The 26,557-nt window shown below is 38.4% G+C and overlaps 2 protein-coding genes across 6 annotated transcripts in view; one reads left to right on the forward strand and one right to left on the reverse strand.

Moving 5' to 3' along the window:
* Positions 1-21,919, forward strand: part of SMAP1 (small ArfGAP 1) — a 186,528-nt gene extending 164,609 nt beyond the window's left edge. For 4 of the 5 annotated variants that reach the window (XM_008013566.3, XM_008013567.3, XM_073006131.1 and 1 more), the window contains 4 exons: positions 13,428-13,552; positions 17,666-17,837; positions 18,710-19,017; positions 20,964-21,919. In XM_008013566.3, the coding sequence (XP_008011757.1) occupies positions 13,428-13,552; positions 17,666-17,837; positions 18,710-19,017; positions 20,964-21,098 (740 nt within the window). In that variant the 3' untranslated portion in view covers positions 21,099-21,919. Of the gene's footprint in view, positions 1-13,427; positions 13,553-17,665; positions 17,838-18,709; positions 19,018-20,100; positions 20,320-20,963 lie in introns of those variants that run through there. The other variant, XM_008013572.3, reaches the window with a different exon arrangement.
* The window catches only part of B3GAT2 (beta-1,3-glucuronyltransferase 2), a 69,874-nt gene continuing 65,229 nt past the window's right edge, over positions 21,913-26,557 (reverse strand). Inside the window, exons 3-4 of the mRNA XM_008013573.3 lie at positions 22,552-22,700; positions 21,913-22,471 (exon numbers count right to left, since the gene is read on the reverse strand). Of these exons, the coding sequence (XP_008011764.1) occupies positions 22,385-22,471; positions 22,552-22,700 (236 nt within the window). The 3' untranslated portion in view covers positions 21,913-22,384. The remainder of the gene's footprint in view (positions 22,472-22,551; positions 22,701-26,557) is intronic.

Genomic DNA, 26,557 nt, shown 5'->3' on the forward strand with positions numbered 1-26,557 from the left:
GTCAGTGCCACAGATTTTAGGGTTTGGTTGTGGCAGCACCCCTCTTGTATCAGTTTCTAAAACAGTCAACTCTTGCTGTGCATGTTACATAGCAAACAACTCCAAAATTTCAGTGGCTTACATCAACTAACATTTATTTCTGTCACTCATGGGTTTGTAGGTCTGCTGGGATGTCGCTCTTTTGGACAGTGGGACAGCTTCAGGAAACAGTGTCTTTAGGGGAGAACCAAAGTTCATTTAGCCGGAGAAGTTAGGGACTGTTTGTGAAAAAAGATTAAGAATATATGGGGGATTTTGCAATGACTGGTAGTGGGTTTTAGATCATTTGGTGAAAGAGTTCCAAAGGTGGGAGGGGTGGGAGATGGGGTTAGAAAGAGGGCTGTCTTGCTGTGAGGGAGTTGTAGCAGCAGGAGAGGAAGTGTCTTACCTAGAGCACATACAGCTCTTCACATCTGCTGGTTATCAATTTCCTAAACTCTTTTAAAAAATATTTTCAGACTTTTTTTTTTAAAAAAAGCTGTGTTAGAGCATAAAATTTGATGAATTCATGAAAGTCCAGGAGAGTACAGAGAAATCAAAGGTCTCTTTCCACTCAAAACAAACAGTGATTCTAAATGTGGATTGATGATTGGTGTCCACCTTGGGCCTCAGGCTATTTATCTGCTCAGAAGCATGCTGCTGTCCTCTAATGGGACCCTGGTTTTCCCCTGTAAATTGAAAAACAGCGCAAATTGTAGGGGTAGGTGCCTTGAAGTGTGATTTATGGTAATGCAAAGATGACGGCATATCTCCGTATGAGTGAGACTAGAACAGACATTAACTTAAAACATTTCCAGGCCGGGCACGGTGGCTCAAGCCTGTAATCCCAGCACTTTGGGAGGCCGAGACGGGCGGATCATGAGGTCAGGAGATCGAGACCATCCTGGCTAACACGGTGAAACCCCGTCTCTACTAAAAAATACAAAAACTAGCCGGGCGAGGTGGTGGGCGCCTGTAGTCCCAGCTACTCGGGAGGCTGAGGCAGGAGAATGGCGTGAACCCGGGAGGCGGAGCTTGCAGTGAGTTGAGATCTGGCCACTGCACTCCAGCCCGGGTAACAGAGCGAGACTCCGTCTCAAAAAAAAAAAAAAAAAAAAACATTTCCAGAAAATATAGAGAAAAACTGCATAGCGATATAGTTCAGTTACACAGCTACGGATCCTTGGGACTCATGCCTTCTTTATCACTCTTAACAGTTTCATAATAGCGTAATACTTAAGACTAGTTTTAACAGATTTGATCTTTCCTTTAAATGGGACTTTAATGAACCTACTTTATTTTTTGTAACCCAGTAACTCAGGTAAAACCTTTCTTAAGCTCACCTTTCCTGATCTACTACCCATTCAAAGTTCAAACATAAAATGCTTTATATTATATATACTTTTTAGCAGAGGTTGTCCAATTTTTTCCAAGAAGGGCCAAATAGACATTATTTTTGGCTTTGCAGGCCTCATGATCTCTGTTGCAACTAGTCAACTCCCATTGTAGTATGCAAGTAGCCATAAACGAACATGTAAATGAATGAGCATGCTTATGTTCCGATCGACTTTAAAAACAGGCATGGGCTAGGGTTTGCTCACCCCTGCTTTATGTTCCCGATAGTACCTACAAGAGCTGCCTCATATTTAGATATTAATTCGTGTTTGAAAGCTGTAGGACTACTATTTATTATAGTACTTTACTCTCTAATACCACAAACAGGGTGAGATACTTGAGCTGCCTCCAGTCTTAGAAATTACCGAGGGCCTTGGGCCCCTGTTGACTAAGTGCCAGATTGAATAATCTCTGAATGTACCAAATTTGAATCAAATACAGACGTATGCTGACTTGAGTATGCACGTCCTATATTAAAATAGAATTAAAATCAGCTTCTAGGGTTTGTGAGAAGAGTGCTTTTCGGGTCCCCTTACTTGGGAAGCTAGTTTAGGACTGTGAATTATACTGTTAGGCTAGTGTCTTTTCTTTGTTGTTTATTAGTTTTAAAGATGATAAAAATTGACAGACTGCTTACCAATTGGTTAGGACAGACTAATGCTTCTATTCAGTAGGGCTTATTTTTGGAGTGTGGGGGCATAAGACCGCCTCTGAGAATAAAGTCTTCAAGGGCGAGCGCATGCTTTGGGCATAAGGCTTGAGAAGAATTACTTATAACTGGCCTTGGATGTGACCCTAGAGGTTTCATTTCAACCTCCCGTTAATGGTTCCTGCAGGGGTTCTGTTTTGTGGCCATCTGTGTACCACATGCACACTGCAGAGCAGCCTGGTTCCTTGTCAGGAGGCGTTATCCACAGCCCTACCAGGAACAGAATTGTGTGTGTCAGGGGTGCACTGCCAAGGATGTCTGGGGTGACCTCATCCTGTCAGTGCCCCAGAAAGCATCTCACAAACAATCGAGTCATGATCTTGGTGATGAAAATCTAGCTCAGGGGTGTACACTTGTGTTTCTGTTTTGGGGAAGTTGATGAGAAAAGTGCAAATTTTAGTTTCTCCATTCATGCTTGTGTTCAGGAAATAAAAGCTTTAACATATGACAGTGGTCAAGACAATGGTAGTGAAATTAAGCCATCAGTATATAACCCATTTTATTATTAGCAACACATACCCAGTTTTATATGAGAGAGATGAATACAGAAAGTACTCGACTTACCTTTCAAGCAGAAAATTCCTACAGAAAAGTTTCTAGCCATTTCTCAAAGCTGCCCACGTGCTATAAAGCAAATTTGGGAATGAACTAAGTAAAAGAATGCCAGATTTAGCAGCAGTGGTCCTGGTGATCCACAGTTCCCAGTGGACCTGGAAAGCTGCTGGTGTCCTACAGCTACCTATTTGACCAGGTCCGGAGGACGTTTGTGTAGTTGTGTGCACATCCCCCTTTTCTTGGAGAAGGATTGAAGGTGGGGAGGACTATAGCAGAAGTGCCCAAGAAAATTTTATAGTCTCTTATGTTTTTCAGATATAGTTTAAAACCTGATAACAACTTGTATTGCCTCTGCTCAGAAAAGTATGCTCAGTGAACTATTGTTATGAACTATTATTATCCTTTCAAAAAGGAGGTCTTAGGGATTGGTTTATTCTTATGTAATCACACCTGCCTAGGAAAGAAAATGCAGTTACATAAATATATTGGTGTAAGGTAACTAGCAGTGGGCAGATACTTGCAAGTGGTCCTGAGTCAGTACCAGGGCAGTCAGTGAACTGGCACCAGAAGGAGGTGCCATTGAGGGAGTTGATGATCTCACAGACTTTAGAAGAGAGCAAGAAGGGACGGCTTCCTGGAAACAGCACAGAACCTCCAGAGAATGTGCTGGGGGATAGGACGAAGAGGAGGAAAGTCGACCTCTGAATGAGGCAGCTTCAAACGACAAGTAACAGGAAGCCTGCAAATGGCTTGAACATAAGGACATCTAATTATCTCATTCGAAGGGAAATCTGGAGACAGGGTGGTTTGGGGCTGTGCAATGGTGGAACAGTGAGTGCAGGGAGCCAGGTTCCTCTTTGCTTCTCCTCATTCTGCCACCCTCATCACAGTACTGGCTTTACTCTGGAGGCTCGTCCCCTTATGGCCAACACATGGATGGTGCAGCATCCTATCCTTATACGGCCACGCCTAAAGGATGGCTTTTCCTCACCAGTTTCTTTTCTCAGGAGGAAAAACTTGCCAGAAAATTCCCCAGCAGGATTCCCAGGGTACGCTTGGTCAGAATTGGGTTGTATTGCCTCACTCTAGTTGCAAGAGAGGCTAGGAAAATAGTATTCATCCTGTAAAGTGGAGTAGGCTTTGTCAGCAAGAAGCGCCCAGATGGGGCTTTGGTAGTCTGTGGTATCTGGCACACTTGCATTTCATCCTGAGAGCAGCTCTTTAGGGTACACACCCACACACACTTTTCCCTTTTTTTTTTTTTTTTTAATTAAACTAATAATAATAAAACTAACAACTAATAAGCTAACAAAAATTAATTTCCAAGGCATTGCTGCTATACAATAGAATTAGGACTCAAACCTAGATCTGTTTAATGCCAAAGTCTAATTTCAGCTCTTAAGATGAACCAAAGCAAGGCATCTAACCCAAGTATTAAATTATCTTATTATGTTAATAATCAGATACTGCTAACTATATGCCAGGGGCTGTTTTGAGTGCTGACATATTTATTTATTGAATTTTTGCAACAGCTCTGAGATTGGTGAACTATTATTATTTCTCTTTTATAGATGAGAAAACTGAGGCACAGAGAGGTTAAGTGAATTGCACAAGGTCACACTGATGGTAGATTACAGAACTGGGATTTAGACTGAGTAGTCTGACTTCAGGGCTCATATTCTTAACACTGTGTTAAGCTGTGATAGAAAATAAAACTCTAACAGGTGAGATTATGCTACACAAAATAGACATTGGACCCATTCATCAAATCAATAGATGGCAGTATTAAGTCATGGGGGCGTGATCCTTGGTTTAGAGGTAGTACCTGTGTTTTGTCTGCCCTCTAGCAGCTTCATCTGGGAAGTGGAAATAGGAACTCTTCTGTAGCTGAGGGCCAGAATAAATGGTGTGCTTTATGTGAAGCACCTAGCACAGTAACTTGCACACAGTCCTGTACTGAGACTATAACCTGAACACCAGGTCATGGGGGATCACCAAGAGGTAGTACAGGCCTTTGAAGGAATGTGTGGAGAAGGGACTCAAAAATTATGCTGAGTAACACGGAGTAGGACTCCTGCTGGGTTATTCCTTGAATAGCCACTACCTTAGAGAGAAAGAGGGAGACAGAGGGAAACAGTGATTGCAAAGCACGGTCTGTGGCCTCTGATGGATTGGAAACAGTGATTGCAAAGCACGGTCTGTGGCCTCTGATGGATTTGCAGCTGACTAAAAGAACTGAGGAAATTGGGTGGCCTCAGGAATCTAGTTTATCACCATTTTAAACATTTAGAAAGAAATTTGGTGTATACAATTTGGTTTCATATTTATATATTTCTTGTTTTTTGAGGCCATAAAATGGTACAGTGATTTGATATATATTTATTTTTTAAACAATCAGTTCTACAAAGCTTCCTCCTTATACCACTTCTCAGCTATTTCAGATAGCTCTAAATCAGTATGTGTGTGTGTGCACACATGTGTGCATGTGTGTGTGGTGTCTTCTGAAAGACAGTAGCACCATGGGGCTCTTCCCCTGACACAGCATCATAGTGCCTATGCATAAGGGAATTCCCTGCTCAAAAGTTGGCTGGTTTGTAGAAATGTGTAGTAGATTTCCCTGCTGGTACAGTAGACTGGCAGTTTGGTAGTGGCTTGAAAAGGTAGGGCCAAATACAGCAAGAGGATTAGGATTCTCTTTTAAGACCATGTTAGTCATTTTAGAAAATTAGCCTAAATACTAACTATTTAACTGTATGAAAAATTAACTGAAAAATAAAAATAAATAGCTCCACTTAGCTCTCAGGCACACTTAAAAAAATTGAAAACAACATAAAGCTTAAAAATTTTAATATGCTTCAAATGGACATTTATGACTTGAATTTACTAAAATAAGACAGACATGAGTTGATTTTACAAATCAAGTCCTGTGTTTTAATATAAAGGAATTCCAAGTAATAATAAAAATTAAGGATAAAACTTTAGATGGTTTCTTGAGTAGAAAATAAAAAGGGTTCTTTCATCAGCGTGAAAATTTAGAAAGCTTTAAGGAGTTTTGCCATTCAAGAGAGAATCACTGAATATGGAAGCAGCCTTCTTTAAACAGTGCTGTTTCCACTTTAAATTCATCACTGCTTATGGTGACGCCTGACTAGTTATGGAAGAAGAATTAGATTTGGGAGTTTTCATTGTAGCAAGGGTGTACTAAAGGTATAAGGTTTATGCTCAGTCAAAAATGGTAATGAAAAACAGCCATTTACTTATCACATTCTTATCTGCCTTAAACTAGATTAATAATACATAAAATCTCATGTTGCTTTTTGACATTTTTTCTTATTTGTGCAAATAGATTATGGCCAGCTAATGCCTCTGACATTCAAGTAAAGAATGAATTCAATTAATATTTATTGGGCACCAGCAGAGTTCATGGAACACTGGTAAACACCGGAAGATGCAGCTCTGTGTGTTTACAGTAGTGCCAGAGGGGGATGGGGTTGCCATCCAGAAACTGGAAGACAGAATTATCATTGAGGGAAAAGATGGGATTATCTAAGAGAACAGGTTATGAGAATTCAGTTTGAAATCTGGATTAATGCTAAAATTCCAATGTAAATTATATTTTCCTTAATTCAGAGGTTGATTTTTCTTGCTGCTGCTAGAGGAGAAGAAAATAAGTTTATTTTGTGCTATGCAAACTTATTTCAAGTATAACCTAATGTTTTATGGAGGTCACCTTTAGAGTGAATAACAGTTGGAAAAGATAAGCAGATACTCAGATAAATGCAGCTTTTAGAGCCGTACCTTTGTAGAGGATCTTATGATTTAAAACCCATCTGTATCCTATCATAGGGCACACAAGTGCTATGTTAGGACAGTTGGAACAGGTTAGTAGGAGGGTAAGATATGGCTCCGGCCGGTGAGGTAGCAGGTAGAATAGTCCTGTGAGGTGGTGTGACAACAGTGATGCACTGAGCTTTGGACATAGAGGCGTTGGAGACACATTTATGATTGAGAGAAAGAATTCCAGCCTCACTGTACTTGTTAACCTGGAAAGGGGAAGCCCTGGTGTAGGGATTCTAGTTAAGAAGCAGTTGTAATCTCATAGGCAGATAGTTGCATGGAAGCTGTGTCTATGAAAACAGAGGAAGAGGAGCCAGTCCAGGATATTGGTAGCAATGGCTGGGGAGTCTTCAAGGAGAATGTGGCTCTAAACTCTTAAGAGGCGATTTTCCAGGAGGAAGGATCAGCTAGGGCTAAATGTGCTGGTGGTAAGTAGGATGAGGACTGAAAAGGATTTGTAGCCAGGAAATTGCTGGTAATTTTCAAAAATAGTGTCATTATTTCACTTTTCTCCCACAAAAGTAGGATCACCTGAACTACTAATTGTTTTCCACCATGGCTCTGCTGTCACCAAGAAATCCTCCCATAACCTGTGTTTGGAAAGCATTTCAATTAATCATTTATTATTTGCTTTGCGCTAGGTATTAAATTAAGGAGGCAGCTGCACTCTTCCTGGTGACGAAGCCGATGGGACTGTTCATGGGCTCTGGGCTATGAAAGTGGTGCCAGTGGGGAGTAAAGAGGCTTCTGGAGTACTGGGGCATGCCTGTTCAGCCTAAGAACATTCAGATGCCATAAAAACTAAAAATGAAAAGGATAAGATGCTTGGGAAGGCTTCTACTTTGCAGCCCCTGGATTAGTGGAACATTTGGAGGCAAAGTTGGTAGGCCTGACTGACTGGCTGTGGGTGGTATGGCCTGCAGTTGAGGTGGTGTGGGTGTTGTGGACTCAGGAGTCATCCTGTGCCTCAGAAAGGAGCTTGTGCCAAGTACTGTGCCTGGGCTGGGTGGTGAATCTAGCCCCTGCCCTCAGGGCACTATTTTAGGGAGGTAGGTCCATTTGTAACTCTGGGTAGGGAATGGGCACCTGTTTCTGCCTGAGAATACCGGGAAACATTTCTCAAACTGGTTAGAGCAGTTGAGTTTTCCGGGTGCACCATCGAGACCCATGTTGAAGTCCTAGGCTTACTGTGCAGATTCCCTCCAGGTGAGGTAAGGATTAAACTGAGATACTTTATTGATCAGAGTATCTGGCACATAGTACTTAAATAAATATTAGTGTTTAAACATGTATTAAAATATGAAGTGTTGTATTCTTATTTCCTTTTAGTTTATAAATTGCCATTTAAAGGCACTTGGAATGTGCCAAGGGGAAGACACTGTTGTTAAAAATACTTTATTTACCTTATCCTCATTTGGATTATTGGTGTCAGATGAATTCTAGTATAGTTACAATTAATGGAATCAGCTGGCTCACTTACCGTGTTGAGGATTTTTAGGTGACAAGAGACTGGCCTTCATGACTTTGTCATATTTGAAGTGTTACCTCTTCCTAACATCTCTCAGTGCCATGATGTGAAGTGGGCCAGCGAGTGCATGCTGGGCGTGCCTTCTGTTCTTGGAAGTTGTAGCACTGATTTTAACCATTTTTTTCTGCAGCTGAAAACATTTTAACCTTTTCCTGTCAGTTTCTCATACGTGGGCAGTTGAAAACATTCATCTACCAGTTCAGTTCCCAAATAAGACACTAGCCTAACATCTTAAGGTAATGAAGAAAGAAAAGACTTACCTACAAGCTACTTAACTGTAGGTTTGATGTCTTGCCTTTAAGATTGAAATCCTATCTTCATTTTACTGCATTGTCCTAATTTCTTCTGTTTGCTCATTGCCTTTTCAAGGGGTCCTTTGTGCTTCCTTATCGTTCTTTATGATGTTGTTCCCAGCTGAATCTCCTCCATTTGCCCTAGGCTTTTCTTGTACTCTGGATCTCCCACTATTTTTATTGGCCACCAGCTACTGTTCCTGCACACTCATTAAAGGGGGGCTGCTGCCTCCTGCTGCTCCCACCAGCACTCTGGAGCTGAGCAAGGTGCACGTCTACGGCGAGCTCTGACTAGTTTTCACAGACACCCCTCATCTCATAGAAGGCACTGCGTGGTCTGATGCTCTCTCCCCTCAAAGAGGAAGTTTCCGTGTGTGTGTGTGTGTGTGTGTGTGTGTGTGTGTGTGTGTGACTGTATATTTGTGTGCATGCACCAACAAGGTATAACCCATGCTGATTTAAATACTTTTCTTACATTATGGTGATTTACACTATTTAATCTGAATAAGCCTTATACTTTCTAAATGTTACAGTTAATTATCTGAAAAACTGTTGTCAACATCTTGGTATTTTCTTGATGTTGTGGCCTCTGAGCTTTTATTAATCAGTAAAGACCATGTTATTAGTGGGCCCATGATCAAAAGGATGCATTTAACTCCCAATAATTTGTGAATACTCTTAGTTGACAAAGGCCTGATTATATCCCACAGTTGCTTCTGGGAGCCCAGTTTGCTCACTGAAGACCATATCCACCTGAATCCCTCCCTATAAATTGAAAAGATACTGGTGTCAGTACAGGACAGTGGAGTGGGGACAGGATGAGGCAAATGTTGAGTGTGGCACGGAATGATTTTTGGACTGTTTAACTGCTTCTCAAACTTAGTACAAATAATTATAAACTATTTTAAAGGTTTTAAAAAACTTTTCAGAACTTTAAAGTGATTTGTTTATAATTAGGTGAAGTTGAAATTACATGGCTTTTGATGAAATGTGGTTTAAAGAAAAGAGCACTAGCCTAGGTGTGAGAAGACTCTGTTCTAGTACAAATTTTGCTGCTTAAAAAGGTGAATGACATTGAGGAAGTCTTTTCATTGTTCTGTGTCCTAGTTGGTATAAGCGGAGATAATGGAAGGAGATGCCCTTCTCATCTTGCATGGGGACAAAAATGATAACATGTAAACATTCTTTAAAAACATCCAGGATGAATGTGATATTTATAATGATGGTAATGATAATGAGTCTTTAATTGTCCTTTTTGAACACTGAAAATTTAAAACGCAATGACCTTCTAAATGAATTGAAGCAATCCCTTTTAAATAATGTGTTAAGCAAGCCAAATGTTGTAAGTAAAATTGGCAACCATTGAAAACTCATTGGGAACTTGTATTTACCAGTTTTGCAAGGCTGGGAAGTTTTCGTTTCGGTTAAGAATTTGTTTTTCAACAATTCTGTGAATGCATAGCTTTGATAGTAACTAGAAAAATTGATGGCTGTGAAATCCAGAACCCACCATTAAGATGGATAACGCATCACATGGGGAGGAGATGGAGTCGAGACAAAAGAGGGGCAGGTGTGTTGCCGATGGTGAGAGCAGAGACCAGTCACCTATGCTCATCACAAGGATGCTGTGTAGAGAAAGATCTTGGTGAAGCCTGGCAGAAAGTTCCTTACCTCAGGTTTTTGGGGGGTACGAGAAAGTCTTCCTTAACCAATTGAAAACAGTGTCAGCCTTGCCACAAAGATTGCTGTCCCTAAGCAGGTGCTTCCTCCATCTCATTCTAAAAAGGATTCCACGTCCCTCAGACTGACCTTGTGAATTGACTTCATGACAGCTCTAATAACCATGGTGACTGGTTACAGAGAGATCACAACTTCGTTGTTTGTATGAAATGCCAGAAATTTCAAGAGGCTAGTTTTAATATAGTAATAACAATAATAAAACACATGGAAAGAGAATATGGATTTGTTCATAGTGCAGTGGTAAAAACAGAATTCAAGTTACATTGCAGTGAAGGGACATGAGCTGTGTAGACTTTATATAGAGGAATGTGGATGTCCACCATTCTGTTTTTAATGGTGAAAATCTGGAAACTACCTAAATTCTCTTGAGTCACACATTGAATAAATAAATAATTAATAGGCACATGCAGTATCACAGAATGCAAACCCCCTACCTACACATACATAATTTATATAAAGAAGACTATTTTTGTATGATCCTATGTACATTGTTTTTAAAATTGTGGTAACACAACACATAAAATTTACCATTTTAAATATTTTACAATATATAATCAGTGGCATTAAGTACATTCACATTGCACAACTGTCACCACCATCTATGATGGGTACTTTTAGTTTCTTCATTTTTGCATGGTTTGAATCTTTTACAAGAATGTGTTGTTTTTACAGTAAACATTGAATAAGATTACAGTCTAAGACTTTGCTCCTGCTCTGTGATGCTGGACAAGTTATTAGTCACATATGTGATACTAAAGGGGGTGAAAGGTAAAATAAGACTTCAGAAACCAAATAATGTGCTGTGTGGTGTTTTGCGGGTTAGAAAATATATTGCTAGATATCAAATGTGGTTTAGATTTGAAAGTGTAAGTAAATATTCTGAGTGGAGTCTAAGGTACTAAGTAGAACAGACTTAGAATTTCTGAAAGCTGTACAGTTTGTAAAAGTAATAAGACATAGCATTGGCTTGTAGTGGATGAACTTTGTGATTCTCACTAAGTGCATCCTGGGCACACTGGTGTTCTGTGAACATGTGCTGTGGTAAAAGGCAATTGATAGTATTTTCTTAGTTTGCCAAAAAATCAATGCGATTTTCTCGTGTTAAATTTTTTTTTTGCCATAAATTTGTCTGATTTTGTTTACTACTACTTAATAAAGTAAAAAAAAGTGTAACGGAAAAACTGGAAATAGTTGCTTATATTCAGCTTGTCACCATTTTTTTCCCTTTTATTTTGGTTGTGGTTTCCATTGTTTCAGAGGACACATGCTTCTATTTGAGTTTAAATTTTATAAACATAAAATTTTACATATATAAATATATATACATTTTATATATAATAGTTATATTTGCAGCTAATAAAGTGCTTCCTCAATTCATGTGATAGAATGAAACATGTCTAGTTGATGATGATGTTTGCCCATCTCCAACTCTGTAGCTCACAAGTTAAAGCACCACTGGCTTATATGTCATTATTATTGGACTTTCTTTACTGAAGTGTAGATACAAACAAAAAAGGTATTCCTTAGTTGTGTTTTTAAACCTAGAATGCCTTGTCCCTTTAAAATATCACTTTATTTCTGGCTGATATTTATATAATGTACTATACATCATGTAAATGGGGTATGGAATGAACTAGAAAACAAATTATCTCTTTAAGGAGGTGTAACTTTAAAATGAATATTGCCATTTGAAAGGGTTAGAAATGAAAAAAATTATTTTCATGTATGAGTCTTAATTCTTTGATAGTTGTCTCAGTTTAAAATGCTATATATTACAAATTATAATAATCTACATACATTGTTTTATTGCTTCACCTTTCAATTGTCCATAGTACTTGATATAGATATAACATGTATAATACATATCAATACATTCCTTTTAATGGTTGTGATAATGTGATATCACTGAAAATGACTTGAAAAATTTGCAGTTGAATAACTTCCAAATTAACCTAATTTGGACTTTACACACTCTTTTATAAAATAAATAGTAAAAAATATTTTATTTTATGTATTAATAATTCTTTGTAATTCACTGAAGCTTAAACAGAGAAATAAAAGATACCAATTTCTGTAGTTATACTTGGAAAAAGACAAGAACTCCCTAAGTTTCTGTAGATTGTGGTGGAAATATGAATGAGATGGTAGATCTTCCACTGAATTTGTTAATATTTGAGTATCTACTTTGTGCAAGATATCCCATTCATCGTTGAAAAGGTTTTTAAAGATGATGGATTTCCCTTTGATGAGAGTATGGTCTATCAAAGAGAGATCAGATGAGACTGTAAATTGTTAAGCTAGAAGATTTATTAGGCTATAACTCTCAAGAGGCTGGAGTTGTGATGCTCTGAACTGTTACTTGGTTGTGGTTACAGAAAACTGAACTCTGTGAGATGTTCCAGTCCTGGAGTGCTGTGCATGCAAACTCGACCCACAGCACTCCACTTCAGCTCCTGCCCGCAGCCCTTATAAATGTTCACCAACATAAAAAGGGGATATAAAATAAGCCGGTTTTGAATTTTTGAAATTACAGTTTTTAAAACTGTTTTTTAATTTGAATTTTAAAGTAGGAAGCTCTGTCAGAGTCCCTTTGCCTGTACAGTGCAGTGGCTTGGTACAGCCATCACTGAAAGTGGCTGTGCTGGAATAAAGATTTATTTTGGAGTTCTATGGATACTTCCTGTAGAATCAGTTTAAATATTGTATGTATGTTTCCTTTTTTCTATCTAGTTTTCTTCCATGTTGTGACTTCAAAACGTAACACTTCATCAATGTTATTTCCATGGTAGGTAAAAAACTTATTTCCATGGTATAAATCATCAAAACTTATTTCCATGGTAGGTAAAAATTACATTATCTCCAAACACACACACTCTCACACATACATTTATGGAGAGGGATTATTTATAAGAGTGTGGTATCAAATTCCACCTTAGCCCCTTATCTCAAAAGTAGTTTTTACCTCATAAGTTTATGAGGATTAAATGAGTTGATACATGTAGAGTACCCAGAACAGTGCCTGGCATATAGGAAGCACCATAAAAACCTATGGTCTTATTTAAAAAATTAGGGTGCAAAATAATGTGAATAGTATGATACCATTGGTTAAAAAGGAGGTTTGGATATATACCTAGAAACCAATGGATAAAGAATATTTCTGGGGGAATCAACAAAACTGGAAATGGTTTCTTTGGGAAAGGGGATATTGGGGTGGGTAGAAGGAGAACAAATGTTTTACCAACTTTTGAACTTTTTTTTTTTTTTTAAACCACATATCAATTTTTAAAATAATGCCATGTTTCAAGTAATTTAAGATATTCTACTTTAAGACAAGAATCTGTATTCTTTTCAGATGGCCCTGCTGTGGCACCAGTGACCAATGGGAACACAACGGTGCCACCCCTGAATGACGATCTGGACATCTTCGGACCAATGATTTCTAATCCCTTACCTGCAACTGTCATGCCTCCAGCTCAGGTATGTGATAAGAATATGGTTTTATATGGTCGCTGCTTATTTCCTTTTTGAAAAGTTTCAAAATTTCAATTTTGGAAGAATTGTTTCTGAGCAGTAACTGATTTAAAAGTCCCCTGTTCTTTAGGCCAGGGGTTTGCAAACTAAGCCAGCAGCTTCTTTTGCAAATAAAGTTTTATTGGCACACAGCCGCACCCACTGGTTTACATACTATGTGTGGCTGGTTTCCTGCTACAAAAGCAGAGTTAAATATTAACAACAGAGACTGTATAACTCACAAAACCTAAAATATTCACTATCTTTAAAGTTCTAACCCTAACTTTAGGGAAACAACAGTATTTAGAATGAACAAGTGGAAAAACCCTGACTACATCGACTTCCCTGAGATCAACAAGGTCACTTACTTCAGAGCTTTTAAAACTGTGGGTGTTTGTAAATATTAACTGCAGAAGTTCTAGCAAATTCAGTACTCATTGTCTTTTTAAAATGAAGGTAAATTATGTTTTAACTTAGCCTTAAAATCTACCTTGCTTTTTTTTTTTTTTTTTTAAGTGATTTTAAAAAAATCTAGAACAGTAATAATAATGATTGGGAAATTTTAAAAATGTTAATGGTGAAGAAATTTTGAATTGCCTTCTTAACAGTACATGGAATTTCTATAACGTGAACTATATGAAATTTCAGGAAACAAATTACTCTTAAGCTTACAACATTAAGATTCTATTTTAAGTTTATACTTTACAAATAACCAGTTTGTGCAGCATAATTTTTGAGATAAAATATTCCTTTTCCATAGAAAAACTGAGTCAAATCTGAATTGTTCTGGTAGACAGTTTTAATAAGAAAAAGTCAACGTCTTATAAGAAGACTAGTAACATATTTCTGTTGCACATATTGTTATTGTGATAGTCATTATATAGTTACCATTAGAATGGAACAAGTAGATTTCTTAGGAATAATTAATTTAAATGGATCTTTATCAAAATTGTCTGCAGCAGTAGTATTTATTTTCAGCAAAATAGCTTATTTTATGGCTTTGCCCCTTCTTCACCTCGTATAACACACATAAGAAAGACAGTATTGTTACTGTTGTTTCAATTAACATTAATTACCTTACCAATTTGTACAGACATAGGTGTACATGTGACAGAATTGTCTAATATTGTGTCTTTGGAAAGAAGTATTTAGGATATTTGACAATCAGAATGTGAAAAGTAATTTATTTTTAGTCTAGCATTGTAGTACGGCTGTTACACCTGCTAGATTTATTTAGCACTGTCACTGGGGTCTGACAGTTGCTTTGCAACTGCTTAGAGAGTTAGACTCCACCTCTGAGGTTTCAGCGTACTTCACGTGTTCTGTTCTGTATTAAAGCAGCAAGCAGAACAATGCAGACTTCATTTAATTCTTAAGCACAAGCAATGCCATGACAAGGAGCGTAGCCTCTGGCTTTAGGAGGGGTGGCGGCTGGCCTTCAGACTTTGGGCATTCTGAGCAGTACCTGGTAGGACATAAGGTTAATTTTTAAAATTATATCTAATACTTCTTTTGGAACATTGTTATGTTGAGCCCTGTAAAATATTTGGTGAACAGTAGTATCTTTCATCTAAACTTCATGTAGAGATTAAAATTCAGACATATTTGGCTGGGCGCGCTGGTTCACACCTGTAATGCCAGCACTTTGGGAGACTGAGGCGGGCAAATCACCCGAGGTCAGGAGTTGGAGACCAGCCTGGCCAACATGATGAAACCCCGTCTCTACTTAAAATACAAAAATTAGCCGGGCGTGGTAGCAGATGCCTGTAATCCCAGCTACTCAGGAGGCTGAGGCAGGAGAGTTGCTTGAACCCCAGGAGGCAGAGGTTTCAGTGAGCCAAGATTGCGCCATTGCACTCCAGCCTGGGGGACAAGAGCGAGACTTCATCTGGAGAAAAAAAAAAAATTCCAGACATATTTTCAAAATAATGCCTTTGAAAATGGGGGATGGTGCTGAAACTACAGATTTTATGCATATATTGCTACTATGTAATTTACTTGTTTTGGTGGGTTTTTAGTATGTGAAATTGAGCTCAAACTAGTTTTGGACTCCAAGATTTTGAATTCTTCTGAACCCTGTATTCTTTCACTCTTTGTGTTATTTTCTGAGTATATACAAATTCTAGTAAAAGATTTTCTAACTTATGAATATGAAGTAGATTGATTTTACCATCTGCCTTACCTGTCTAGGGTCTAGTCTTTCTTAAAGGGGGTTAGAAATACTTAGTTGACAGGAGCGTACATGTGTTTTGGGGGCTGGAGGGGAACCGTTCCAGTCTTCAGTGTTGACATGGAGAAACCCCTTTCCTGATATTTCATATACATGTACATACACCAACAATACCTAGACATACACAAGGGCCGAGTCTGGTTTTTTCTTGATTAAGCCCTTGGGTCCCAGAAGGCCAGAGAGCCTTTGGTTAGATGCTCTGCACTTCCTGAAGTGTAAAATGAGAGGCAGAAGTTGTTCTCCTTTTATCTTGGGGTTGTAGTGCTGGCGAATGGAGCACCAAAAAGTAAGTGGACATTTGAGGGCTTACTAGTCCTGCCAATCAGTTTGGCTGTTTTTAGACTGTGTCCTTTTGGAGGTAGATGTTTCATATTATGATGTTTACAGTATGTGAATATTAGGCTGCTCTACTATGAGAGTGGAATCATAGCTTCCCAACATTTTGGGTTTTCTTATAGTTCTCTCCCTTCCACAGGGATTAGACCCCAGCGTTTTGAGCAGATTTTTTTGGTTCAACAGATAGTGTGATAAAAAGATCACTTAGTGATGTAGTTGCTTTGTTTTATAAACAATATTAACAATAAACACCAAGTACTTAATCCAACCATTGTGCAAAACACTTCTTGTGATCATCAAGCTTATCCCCAGTTTACAGGAGAGAGATTGAAAGAAGTTAAGTGACATGTCTGAGTGTACCATAGAAAGTCGTGAGGGCAGGCTCTAGTCCTGGCAGACAGGCTCCAGCCCATGCTCGTAGCTCTGCTGCTGCTTCATTGGTAGCTTAGATATATTTTATTAAAGGGTATTGTGATATTTAGTATTCTATGATATCTAATTTCTTACATTTGAATTTTTGGAAAATTAAGTGGCTTTTTGTCACTTAAAATTCTTGCTTAGTCATAAGATTCAAAATACTGTTCTGTGTAGTTTACAAGTATAGTGTTTGGATGGTACCTCATCGCATGGTGTTCTAGGAGGACATTAAATGTTTGAATTTATTTTCCACTTGCTACTCACCTTATTCTCTAGTTTGAGAAGAATCAGCCAGTTTTTACTAGTCTTCATAGAATTCTTTGAAACTCTTCATATTCAAAACAAGTCCATATAACAAATGTGAATGATTTAATATTTAATGACTACAGAGATGATTAAGGTTTGCTGTTGTGATTGCATAATACTGTTCGCAAGATATGAGATTAAGTGAAAATGTTTGTTTTATATTAAATATCTACATGTTTATTTGTATTTGTGTTTATTTGCCGCCTTGTCCAAAAGGGAAGTGCAGGATATGTTGAGACTATAGATGGTCAAAGTTTTGCTGTACCTTCATTTCTGGATAGATTAGAAGTAGCCTAATGTTGTAGTTAAAACTGATTAGATGTATAAAAATCTTATTATGCAGGTTTTGAAAAGATAAAACCTTTTAAGCAACCATTGCAAATCCTCTTATGGTCTGTTGTAGAAATGTTTATTCCAAAGGATACCAGTTTCTTGGAGCAGTAGTTGCTGTGGAGTGGTGGTCCTCAGACAGCTGCCTCCTCTGTAACCACTGTTGAGCCCATTGTGTTCAGGATTTGATGAGCAAAAACTTGGCATCACCTTAGGTAGTAAATGCAACTTACTGTGAAAAGGCTTCAGTCTACCTACATTAACATTCAAATTAAGAAGTACTGCCATGGCTGTAGATGTTTTTGTATGGGCTTGTGAGTGATCCTCTTGAATGGCACCATTTTACCTTCTACAGTTGTTTGATTCCGGTCTAATTTTATAACTTTATTTGGATTTTAAGTAATGGATAAGCTGTGCTTTACTGTGCAGAATTTGATAGCTTAGTTTGGTGTTTGTCTCAGGGGACATCCTCTGCACCAGCAGCTGCAACCCTGTCTACAGTAACATCTGGGGATCTAGATTTATTCACTGAGCAAACTACAAAATCAGAAGAAGTGGCAAAGAAACAGCTTTCCAAAGACTCCATCTTATCTCTGTATGGCACAGGAACCATTCAACAGCAAAGTACTCCTGGTAATGAATTTCGATATCTGCTTTCAGTGACATTACTAGAAGCATATCCTTTGTAATTATAATAAGATAAATTATATATTTATTGTTCCATGTAGTGAGTGCTTTTGTTGTTGCAGTTTATACAACTATGAAACTGAAATGAACGAGCATTAGAATTAAAAATTAAGAGGCATGTACAGGATTCACAGAACTTTATTTGGAATTAACAAGCTGTTCATAGATCACTAAATATTGTTTCACAAGCTTATAGAACACGGATTATCTTTGATGAATTATTGAAACTTGATATGTATGAAGTTTATGACTTTGTATACAGTATATTTTCTCTGCAGGTAAACAGTCTTGAGTTACCACATGGACTAAAACTGAATTTTTTTGTAATCATAACAGAATATTAGTATAAGGCTTATTGTTTACAGACTTTTAATCTTTCAGACCATTTCCTTTAAATAATGAGCTGCATTTCACATATGAGCTAAAATTATTTGGCAGCCCACTACATCTATTGAAGCGAGATATAGTCAGCTCTCACTTGCCTGTTTGGTACTGGGAGACCAATGGTACAAGTCAGCAAAAAAAAGTGTATGATCTCATGCTACATAGTTTGGTCTTCATGGTGGAAGATATTTTGTGTGGCTGTTGCATATGATTTACATTTCTTAATTAAAATTACTCAGGTTAATAACTGATTTGTCTGCATTCTAGAAATAACCAACTCTCAGGGTTTAGGTGTGGGCTGGTCTGAGTAGTCGGAGCAGCCAAACTGGAATTAAATATTTGCTGTTCAGAAAGGCAGTTTTTCTGTAATTATAGAGGTGAGTGCAACTGCACGTGATAGCGCTGTCTTCATTCATTTTCTTTTTGTGGTGCAGGTGTATTTATGGGACCCACAAATATACCATTTACCTCCCAAGCACCAGCTGCGTTTCAGGGCTTTCCATCGATGGGTGTGCCTGTGCCTGCAGCTCCTGGCCTTATAGGAAATGTGATGGGACAGAGTCCAAGCATGATGGTGGGCATGCCCATGCCCAATGGGTTTATGGGAAATGCACAAACTGGTGTGATGCCACTTCCTCAAAACGTTGTTGGCCCCCAAGGAGGAATGGTGGGACAAATGGGTGCACCCCAGAGTAAGTTTGGCCTGCCGCAAGCTCAGCAGCCCCCATGGAGCCTCTCACAGGTAGGGGTCATTTATTTTCTAGCTCCTCCCAAATCAAAGAAACCAGATTTATTTTCTAAAAAATTTTTTTTTAAGTCTAGTGATCTGGCAGAAAGAATTCAATAGGGATAATATGTATAGGGTCAAAAGTATCTATAAATATTATGAAGTTGTATCAGACAAATGATGTGTTATCCCTGTTTTAGAGTATTCTGTTAAAAAAAGGTTAAACGTCTTTCATTTCAAATTGTAATATAACTGTAATGGTGAACACTACTAATCTGTTTGCTAATGGCCAGAAATTATCTTAGGCATCATGAGACTCCCGCTCTGCCACCTCTGAGATTAGCACTAAGCTTTAACCAGCTTGCTTGTGGGACGTTTTTATAGTCCACTTAGACAACTTCACTAATAATTTTGGGGTCTTTTATTAGAAAAAAAATCTAGCCTCATATTCTCAAAGCACTATTTTATGAGGGATCTAAGGCTATTTTTCAGGTCATATGATTACTGCCCCATGGCTCTGTAAAAATTCTTTTTGTTCAAAAACCTTTGTAAAGTTGTATTTTCTTTTTATGTACCCTATAATGACTTTTATGTTTAAAAAGAGTACAAAAAGATTCAATTCCCATAAGGACTGAACCAGACATCCCCTCATATTATAAAATCCTGTTTCTACCTAAGTTAGAGCTAAGATAGAACATTTCTATTTCAGGTGCTGTGTTCTGACTTCTCTCTCTCTAGCTGCACAGACAAAGGCTCTTAGAGAGGTTCATGCTCCCACTCTTCTTCCTTTTACACTTCCCATTGATGTTCCTCCAGCATTTTGTCAATCTTGGTTTCTGTTTGGTCACTTGTTTTACCTTTAGAGCATTCAGGGAATAGTCTAGAGTGATTTCTAACATTAGCTCAATCACTATATATCCCAATTAATTTTGCTACCACCATTTCCAAGAATATAGGTAAGACATTGGTCTCTACACATTGGGAATCTAAAAAATTGTATGTGCTAAGGGTCAGTCACATGGTCAACATGCTGAAGCACACCCAACTCAGGTTAAGGTGCTAGATGAACCAGGAAGGAGTTAATACTGGCTCTTACTTCCAAATAATGCAGAAGGGCGATGCTGTTCTCCAGCACTCCATCAGTGCAGTCTACTGGCCAACGACAGAGTGGTTAAAATGTCCTTTAGGAGGTATGAAGACGTGATCTGCTTCTTCAGACACTTATGCCTGATGATTAGTGATGTAGTTTATGTTAGTGTCTTTGAAACTGTAAATAAGTCAACTGCATTAAATTAAGAACACAGTCTAACACTTGAGTTTAAGTTTTAAACCCGCTCTGTACTTTATGGTAAATCTTGCCTTCTCTTACCACCAATTTTGGAAATAAGAGAACCACAGGGTTAAGGTTCTTATATATATATTTGACTCCAGTCTTGAAGAAAAATATACATAATCTTATACTTTATTGCATACAATGAAAATAAATTTTAGATGTTTATGTTGTTAGATCAGCAAGAGAAGTAAATGCTTTATGACCACTTTTAGGAAGTATATAGAGCCATTTAAGATTTTAACAGAGAATAATAGCTATCATACAAAGTTTATAGGATAATTTTAGACTATTTTACTTTCTAAAATTTTCTTACTCCTTAGTAGTTAAAGCACAATATCCTAGTGTAGGTGAAAGTCAGAGTAACAGACTCATGATACAAATCCCAAGATTGCTTTGGTATTTTTTTTTTAAGTTGTTAATCTTTAGGGAAATTGAATCTAGAAAGCAGATAAAGAAGGGAAAAAAGTAGCTATTTGCTTTAAGAAATATTTGTATGGTACTCTGCTTTTATTCCAGTGCTTGGACTAGTTTTCACATTAATGAAAAAAATGACCAACTGTGTGGCTAAAGAAACAAGAATTAAAGGTGAAGTAAGCCTCTTGAACTAAGCCTTTTATGTGTTTCACAGATGAATCAGCAAATGGCTGGCATGAGTATCAGTAGTGCAACCCCTACTGCAGGTTTTGGCCAGCCCCCCAGCACAACAGCAGGATGGTCTGGAAGCTCATCGGGTCAGACTCTCAGCACACAACTGTGGAAATGAAAACTGCAATACAAGTTTCATCCAGAACTACCACCTGACATTCCTTGCTAAAAGGCATCTAGTTCCCCTGTTTATTCATATACATATATTTTTTTTCTTTTTACCCATTTGTTCATATTAAGAATGATCTGATTGACCGTGTTGGTCTGTACTGATTCCATTTGATGTGGTGAAAAGCAGGTTGATAAACCATTTTATGTCAAGGGCAGCTTTGCTCATGTTTCCCATGATTTCATATACTGCATTATTTGAGAAGCTGCTCAACTTGCAAAATCAGTTTTCCTCAATAAAATTATAGCTCTAATGTTTGCATATAAGGGAAGTAGTTATCATGTTAGTAATACCTCTAACAGTATAAGCCCCACCCCAAAATTAGCCAGTAATCCTGTAGGAAGGTACTGTATGATCAAATGTTTAATCATATAAATAGAATGTAAATGTCTCACTGAGCACTGTTTTCTAGTGTATCAAAATTCTTTTATTTCATCATTCACTTCACTGTGCTGTTGTTATGATGTGCTTAACAGGGAATGTGGTTAGTGAAAGGAAGATAAACCTGGATGTTACTCCAAAACTTAGTTAATGAATGTTTAAATAATTCAAATTTTATCTGCCTCTCTTGTAATTTGGATCTCTTCTCAATGTACATAGTGCTAACATGAAGACCTTTTTCTGCACTATATGCAAACAGGGTAACTAAAACAAAGCCACTTTCAATCCTTGAAGGTATATCCAGGTTTATGACAGTAATTGTGTTTACATTTTATGGTGCCTAGTATTGACAAAATGTTATTTCCCTATATTAAACAGATGAATCCATAGACCTTTTCATTTGTGGGTTTTTTATTTCCTATGATGGATACTGCCAGAAACCTTCCAAAAATTACTTAGTGTTGCAAAGTCAGGAATCAGGAATGTTTAGCTGACAAAATACTTGTCTGTCTTAAAAACCTGTTCAGGTCTGCCAATTATAAGAGCAAACTGGAGAAAAAGAAAAAATATATACTCAGAGTGGTATCTTGCAGTATCGGCACTGTACAAAAATCTTCCAATTTAGTTGTAGAGAAAACATGCAGAACAAATGAAGACAAAACATACATTTTGTACCATCCAGTTAGCTTATGTTAACTGACAAGCTCCATTTAAACAGATGTCCATCAGATGACAAGAAAGGCTGTTGTACTGAAGTAAAACAAACAATACCTGAATGCTCTGCAGCCTAAACTCCAAACATCCTCTTCCACATGGACCCACTGGCTGGGCAACGCACCAGTTGCTGCTTCAATTTATACCTCAATTTTCACTGTGTCCAGGCGGTACTTTGGCTCGTTGGCTAGATTAACCTTCTCTGTCCGAGTGTGCCACACGAGAACCTAAAGGGGAAGGAAATAGCTTGGGTAGCACACTCTTCATGCTGACACTTGAGGTCAGGCAGCACAAGTGAAATGAATACCTTAGTGCAGTTATTTGCTTTCGGTTCCAGTTCTTCGACTGTTGTTATCTGTTTGAGAAAGTCAGATTCTTGCATCCCTGGCTGGGATCCACGACGCTTAAATACAGCTTTTGGATTGGACAAAATGACTTGAAGACTTACAGCAAATCCTTTGTGAAAAGTAAAAAACAAAACAAAACAAAACAAAAACTTTAAAATACTGGTGTACTTCTCTTTTTTCTGTATAATTTTGGTCACATCAAAAACAGTTTTTAAAATACCTACTGTGTGTCAGGTCTTGGTTTACAAAGTTGAATAGGAGCATTACCTGTATTACAGTCTCAAAGGAAAATCAATCATTATAATATTTTACATTCTGTGTAAAAAGAGGTGTGCACAGGAGCATCTGTGCAAAACAGGAAGTTTAGTCTGTTAATAATAAAGGGTGAATTTTATAAGCTGCTGTTTCACAGTGGTCATCGACCCTCCACATTTGCCACTCTAGGAATAACTAAGAAATAAATGCAGCTGAAAAACATACATGCTTACCCTAACTGTACGTGGGGTGTGAGACCACATGCCCAGCTCTCCTGCCTGCCCTGTAATACTAATTATGTATGCTTCCTTAAATTCAGCACTGCTCGGATTCATTTTGCATTTAGAAGAGGGAGCAACGAAGTAAAGCCAATTAGCTAGAAAATGAATCATACCTAATTTTTAATCATTTGGTTTACATTTCTAATTTGGTTCAATCTAAAAAGGGTATGTGGGGCAGAAATCAGTGCAGGAGCTACGAGGCCATCTGATAAATTTTTTTTTGGTATTTCATTTACCAAAAATAAGTGTAAATTTTCTTCAATGGTTTTGATCATACGAAAATTCATTACTGGCTGGGCACAGTGTCTCACATCTGTAATCTCAGCGCTTTGGGAGGCCAAGGCAGAGGGTCACTTGAGTCCAGAAGTTCAAGACCAGCCTGGGCAACATAATGAGACCCTGGCTCTACAAAAAATACAAAAATTAGCTGGGTGTCGTGGCATGTGGTGCGTGCCGGTAGTCCCAGCTACTTAGGAGGCTCAGGTGGGAGGATTGCCTGAGCCTACAAGGTTGTGCTGCAGCGAGCTATGACTGTGCCACTGCAACTCCAGCCTGGGCAACAGAATGAGGCCCTGTCTCAAAGAAAAAAAATCATTAGTATTTAATCTGTAGTTCAACCAACTATTTAAAGCTCAACCATTGAAGCATTCTACAATTGTTTTTGCCATCTCAGCAAGTAATAATTGTTTTGAAGGTCTGAAGCCCTGGACCTCTTTTTCCTTAGTGACTAAGGTGATACTGTCAAGTTGGGCACCCTCCCAGAGTTGAAGCTCTGAGGACCAACCCCCAAAACATTTCTTAGCAACTTTTGCCCTTCTCTACATTAAATGAGTTGATTTATGATTCAGTTTGCAAAGTAAATACTAAATGATACCAGGTGGTAATGGAGGAGCTGTGAGAACACCACAACCACTATCCTCTCCAGATGCTAGACTGGGCCAGTCTCCTGTTCCAGACCCTGCTGCCTTTTGGAGAAAAGTTAACACAAAGCCACTTACAAACACAACATGGTACAGCAGGTGCTGAGTAAAGCAGAACAAAGAATCATAAAGCATGAGCCGTAGCACTAGTCACAGTATCCTCCACCAACCCTAAAGGGAGGGAGGTGGCACATTTTAGCAGAGAATACTGGATTTGGAATTAGAAGCCTTTTGTTTTTGCCTAGGTCCCTGCCCTTGGGACACTGGCCAACTCACTTAACCTTTCTTGATTTTCTAACTTCCCCATTTCTTTATTTGTGAGAGAAGTGTAACACTTCAATGTTTGGTGAAAAACTGAGGTATGGAAAGACTCCACTGACTGCAAAGCACTGTTGAAAAGATATTACAATGTATAAATACCAATACCATTGTCAGTGTGATCATGACGGGCAGGTGATGCCAGCCACCATTTATGGCTGGAAGAATACTGGTTGACAGGTTTAAAAGGTTTGGAAAGTTCCAGGTAGCAAAGCCAGAACACCTACATGTGACAGCACTCCAAAGCCTTCCTCAGACAACTAGGACAACCACCAGACTCTTCAACAAAAGCCAAAGGTTCAAGTTGATATGTAAAGTGCCCTTTGCAACAGGTTAGATCAGATTTTAGTGTTAAAAGATTTCTTGCTTTTTTCCATATGCTTATAAATAAGCCTTTTTTTTTTTTTTTTAATCCAGATGAGAGCCCGCCCTTCTCAGTCACACTGAAACTCCTGATACGTTCTTCACATGGATTCAGGGTACTGGTTGTATTTCCCCATCCTCTAAAAAACATGGGATCCAAATTGTGCAGAGGTAATTTTTGGAAATGATATGGAGCCACCTGGATCTGATTTCCTTCATTTTCCTCTAACACATTCATCATCATGACCAAGGATTCATCATCACGACAAGGATTCAGATTATTTTGTTGCTTTCCTTAGCACAGGTATATCCTTCCAGCTCTTCACACAGAATTACATGGCAAAATCTACAATGTAGGCAAAGCTGAGAGCCAGTTGTGAAGCTATACATCATTTTACTACAGGGCCCCCCTTCCCGGTGTCACTAGAGAATGGTGCGCACCTGAAAGGCCAGCACCCTGGAGATGTCAGCGTGTGGCTCATAGTGCCCAAGTGTTTTTCTATTCTCTAATACAAAGGGGTGGAGGAGCACAATTCAGATGCCCCTCAATCAGCTAACGCATTTCCTTTGCTCAGTGATCTCTTGAAAGGAAGCAGGTCACAGCTGGCAGGAGAGACTGCATGTTAACTAGGCCAACCCCTGGGTGGCTTTGGGGGAATCTGACCTGCTGTGAAGCTAAGAGTTCTCCCCTCTGAAATCACAGTAAAGGGAATCCTAAACTATTGATTCCCAACCTAAGATGTTTTGGGGGTAATTCCAAGTATTTATAATTCAAGTATTATATCTTTCCTTTTTTAGTGAGATTTGTTATCTTTAAAGATGTTGCAGTTACTTTGGAGATGCTTACAAAAATCATGGGAGTAGGATTTTCTGCCCTGGTCACCTGAGTTAAAAATAAATAAATAAATAAATAAATAAATAAATAAATAAATAAATAAAAGCAAATAAAAATGATTGTTCACTGAGAAGGCAGGATTTCCTGACTTCTTCAGCAGAGCTAGGTGGGGAGGATACACAGTCACCCTCTGTATCTGCAGATTCTGCATCTGCAGATTCAACTAACATCAGATGAAAAGTATCTGAAAATAAAAAATAATAAACGATAAGAAATAATAGGGTTTTTTGTTTTTGGAAACAGAGTTTCACTCTTTTTGTCCAGGCTGGAGTGCAGTGGCACAATCTCGGCTCACTGCAACCTCTGCCTCCTGGGTTCAAACGATTCTCTTGCCTCAGCCTCCTGAGTAGCTGGGACTACAGACGTGTGCCTGGCTAATTTTGTATTTTTAGTAGAGATGGGGTTTCACTTTGTTGGCCAGGCTGGTCTCGAACTCCTGACTTCAAGTTAACTGGCCCCCTCGGCCTCCTAGGAGTGCTGGGATTACAGGCATGAGCCACCGCGCCCAAAGTAATAAAAGTTTTAAAGCTATATAGTATAACAACCATTTGAATGGCATTTGCATTGTATTAGGTAAGTAAGCTAGAGATGATTTAAAGTATACAGGAGGATGTGCCTAGATTATATTAAACACTACATCAGGGACTTGAGCGTCCATGGATTTTGGTATCGGTAGCAGTCCTGAAACCAATTCCCTATGAATACTCAGCAATCACCGTTCCCTCTCAGGCAGAGGGATAGGGCCTACCTCAATATATGCTTACTGATTACTGAGTAGAAAATTTTTAAGACATTCAAAGCCCAACAAGCTATTTCCATTTCTGGACAAAACTGCAGTAGGGACTGGTTTTTCCTCACTTGTTTTAAATAACTAAAAGGCAGAAAAAATGTTTGAAAAAAGTTTCCAGACATTGGAAAAGAGGCACATGAGACA

The sequence above is a fragment of the Chlorocebus sabaeus genome, chromosome 17 (genome assembly GCF_047675955.1).
Source record: "Chlorocebus sabaeus isolate Y175 chromosome 17, mChlSab1.0.hap1, whole genome shotgun sequence".
Taxonomy (NCBI): domain Eukaryota; kingdom Metazoa; phylum Chordata; class Mammalia; order Primates; family Cercopithecidae; genus Chlorocebus; species Chlorocebus sabaeus.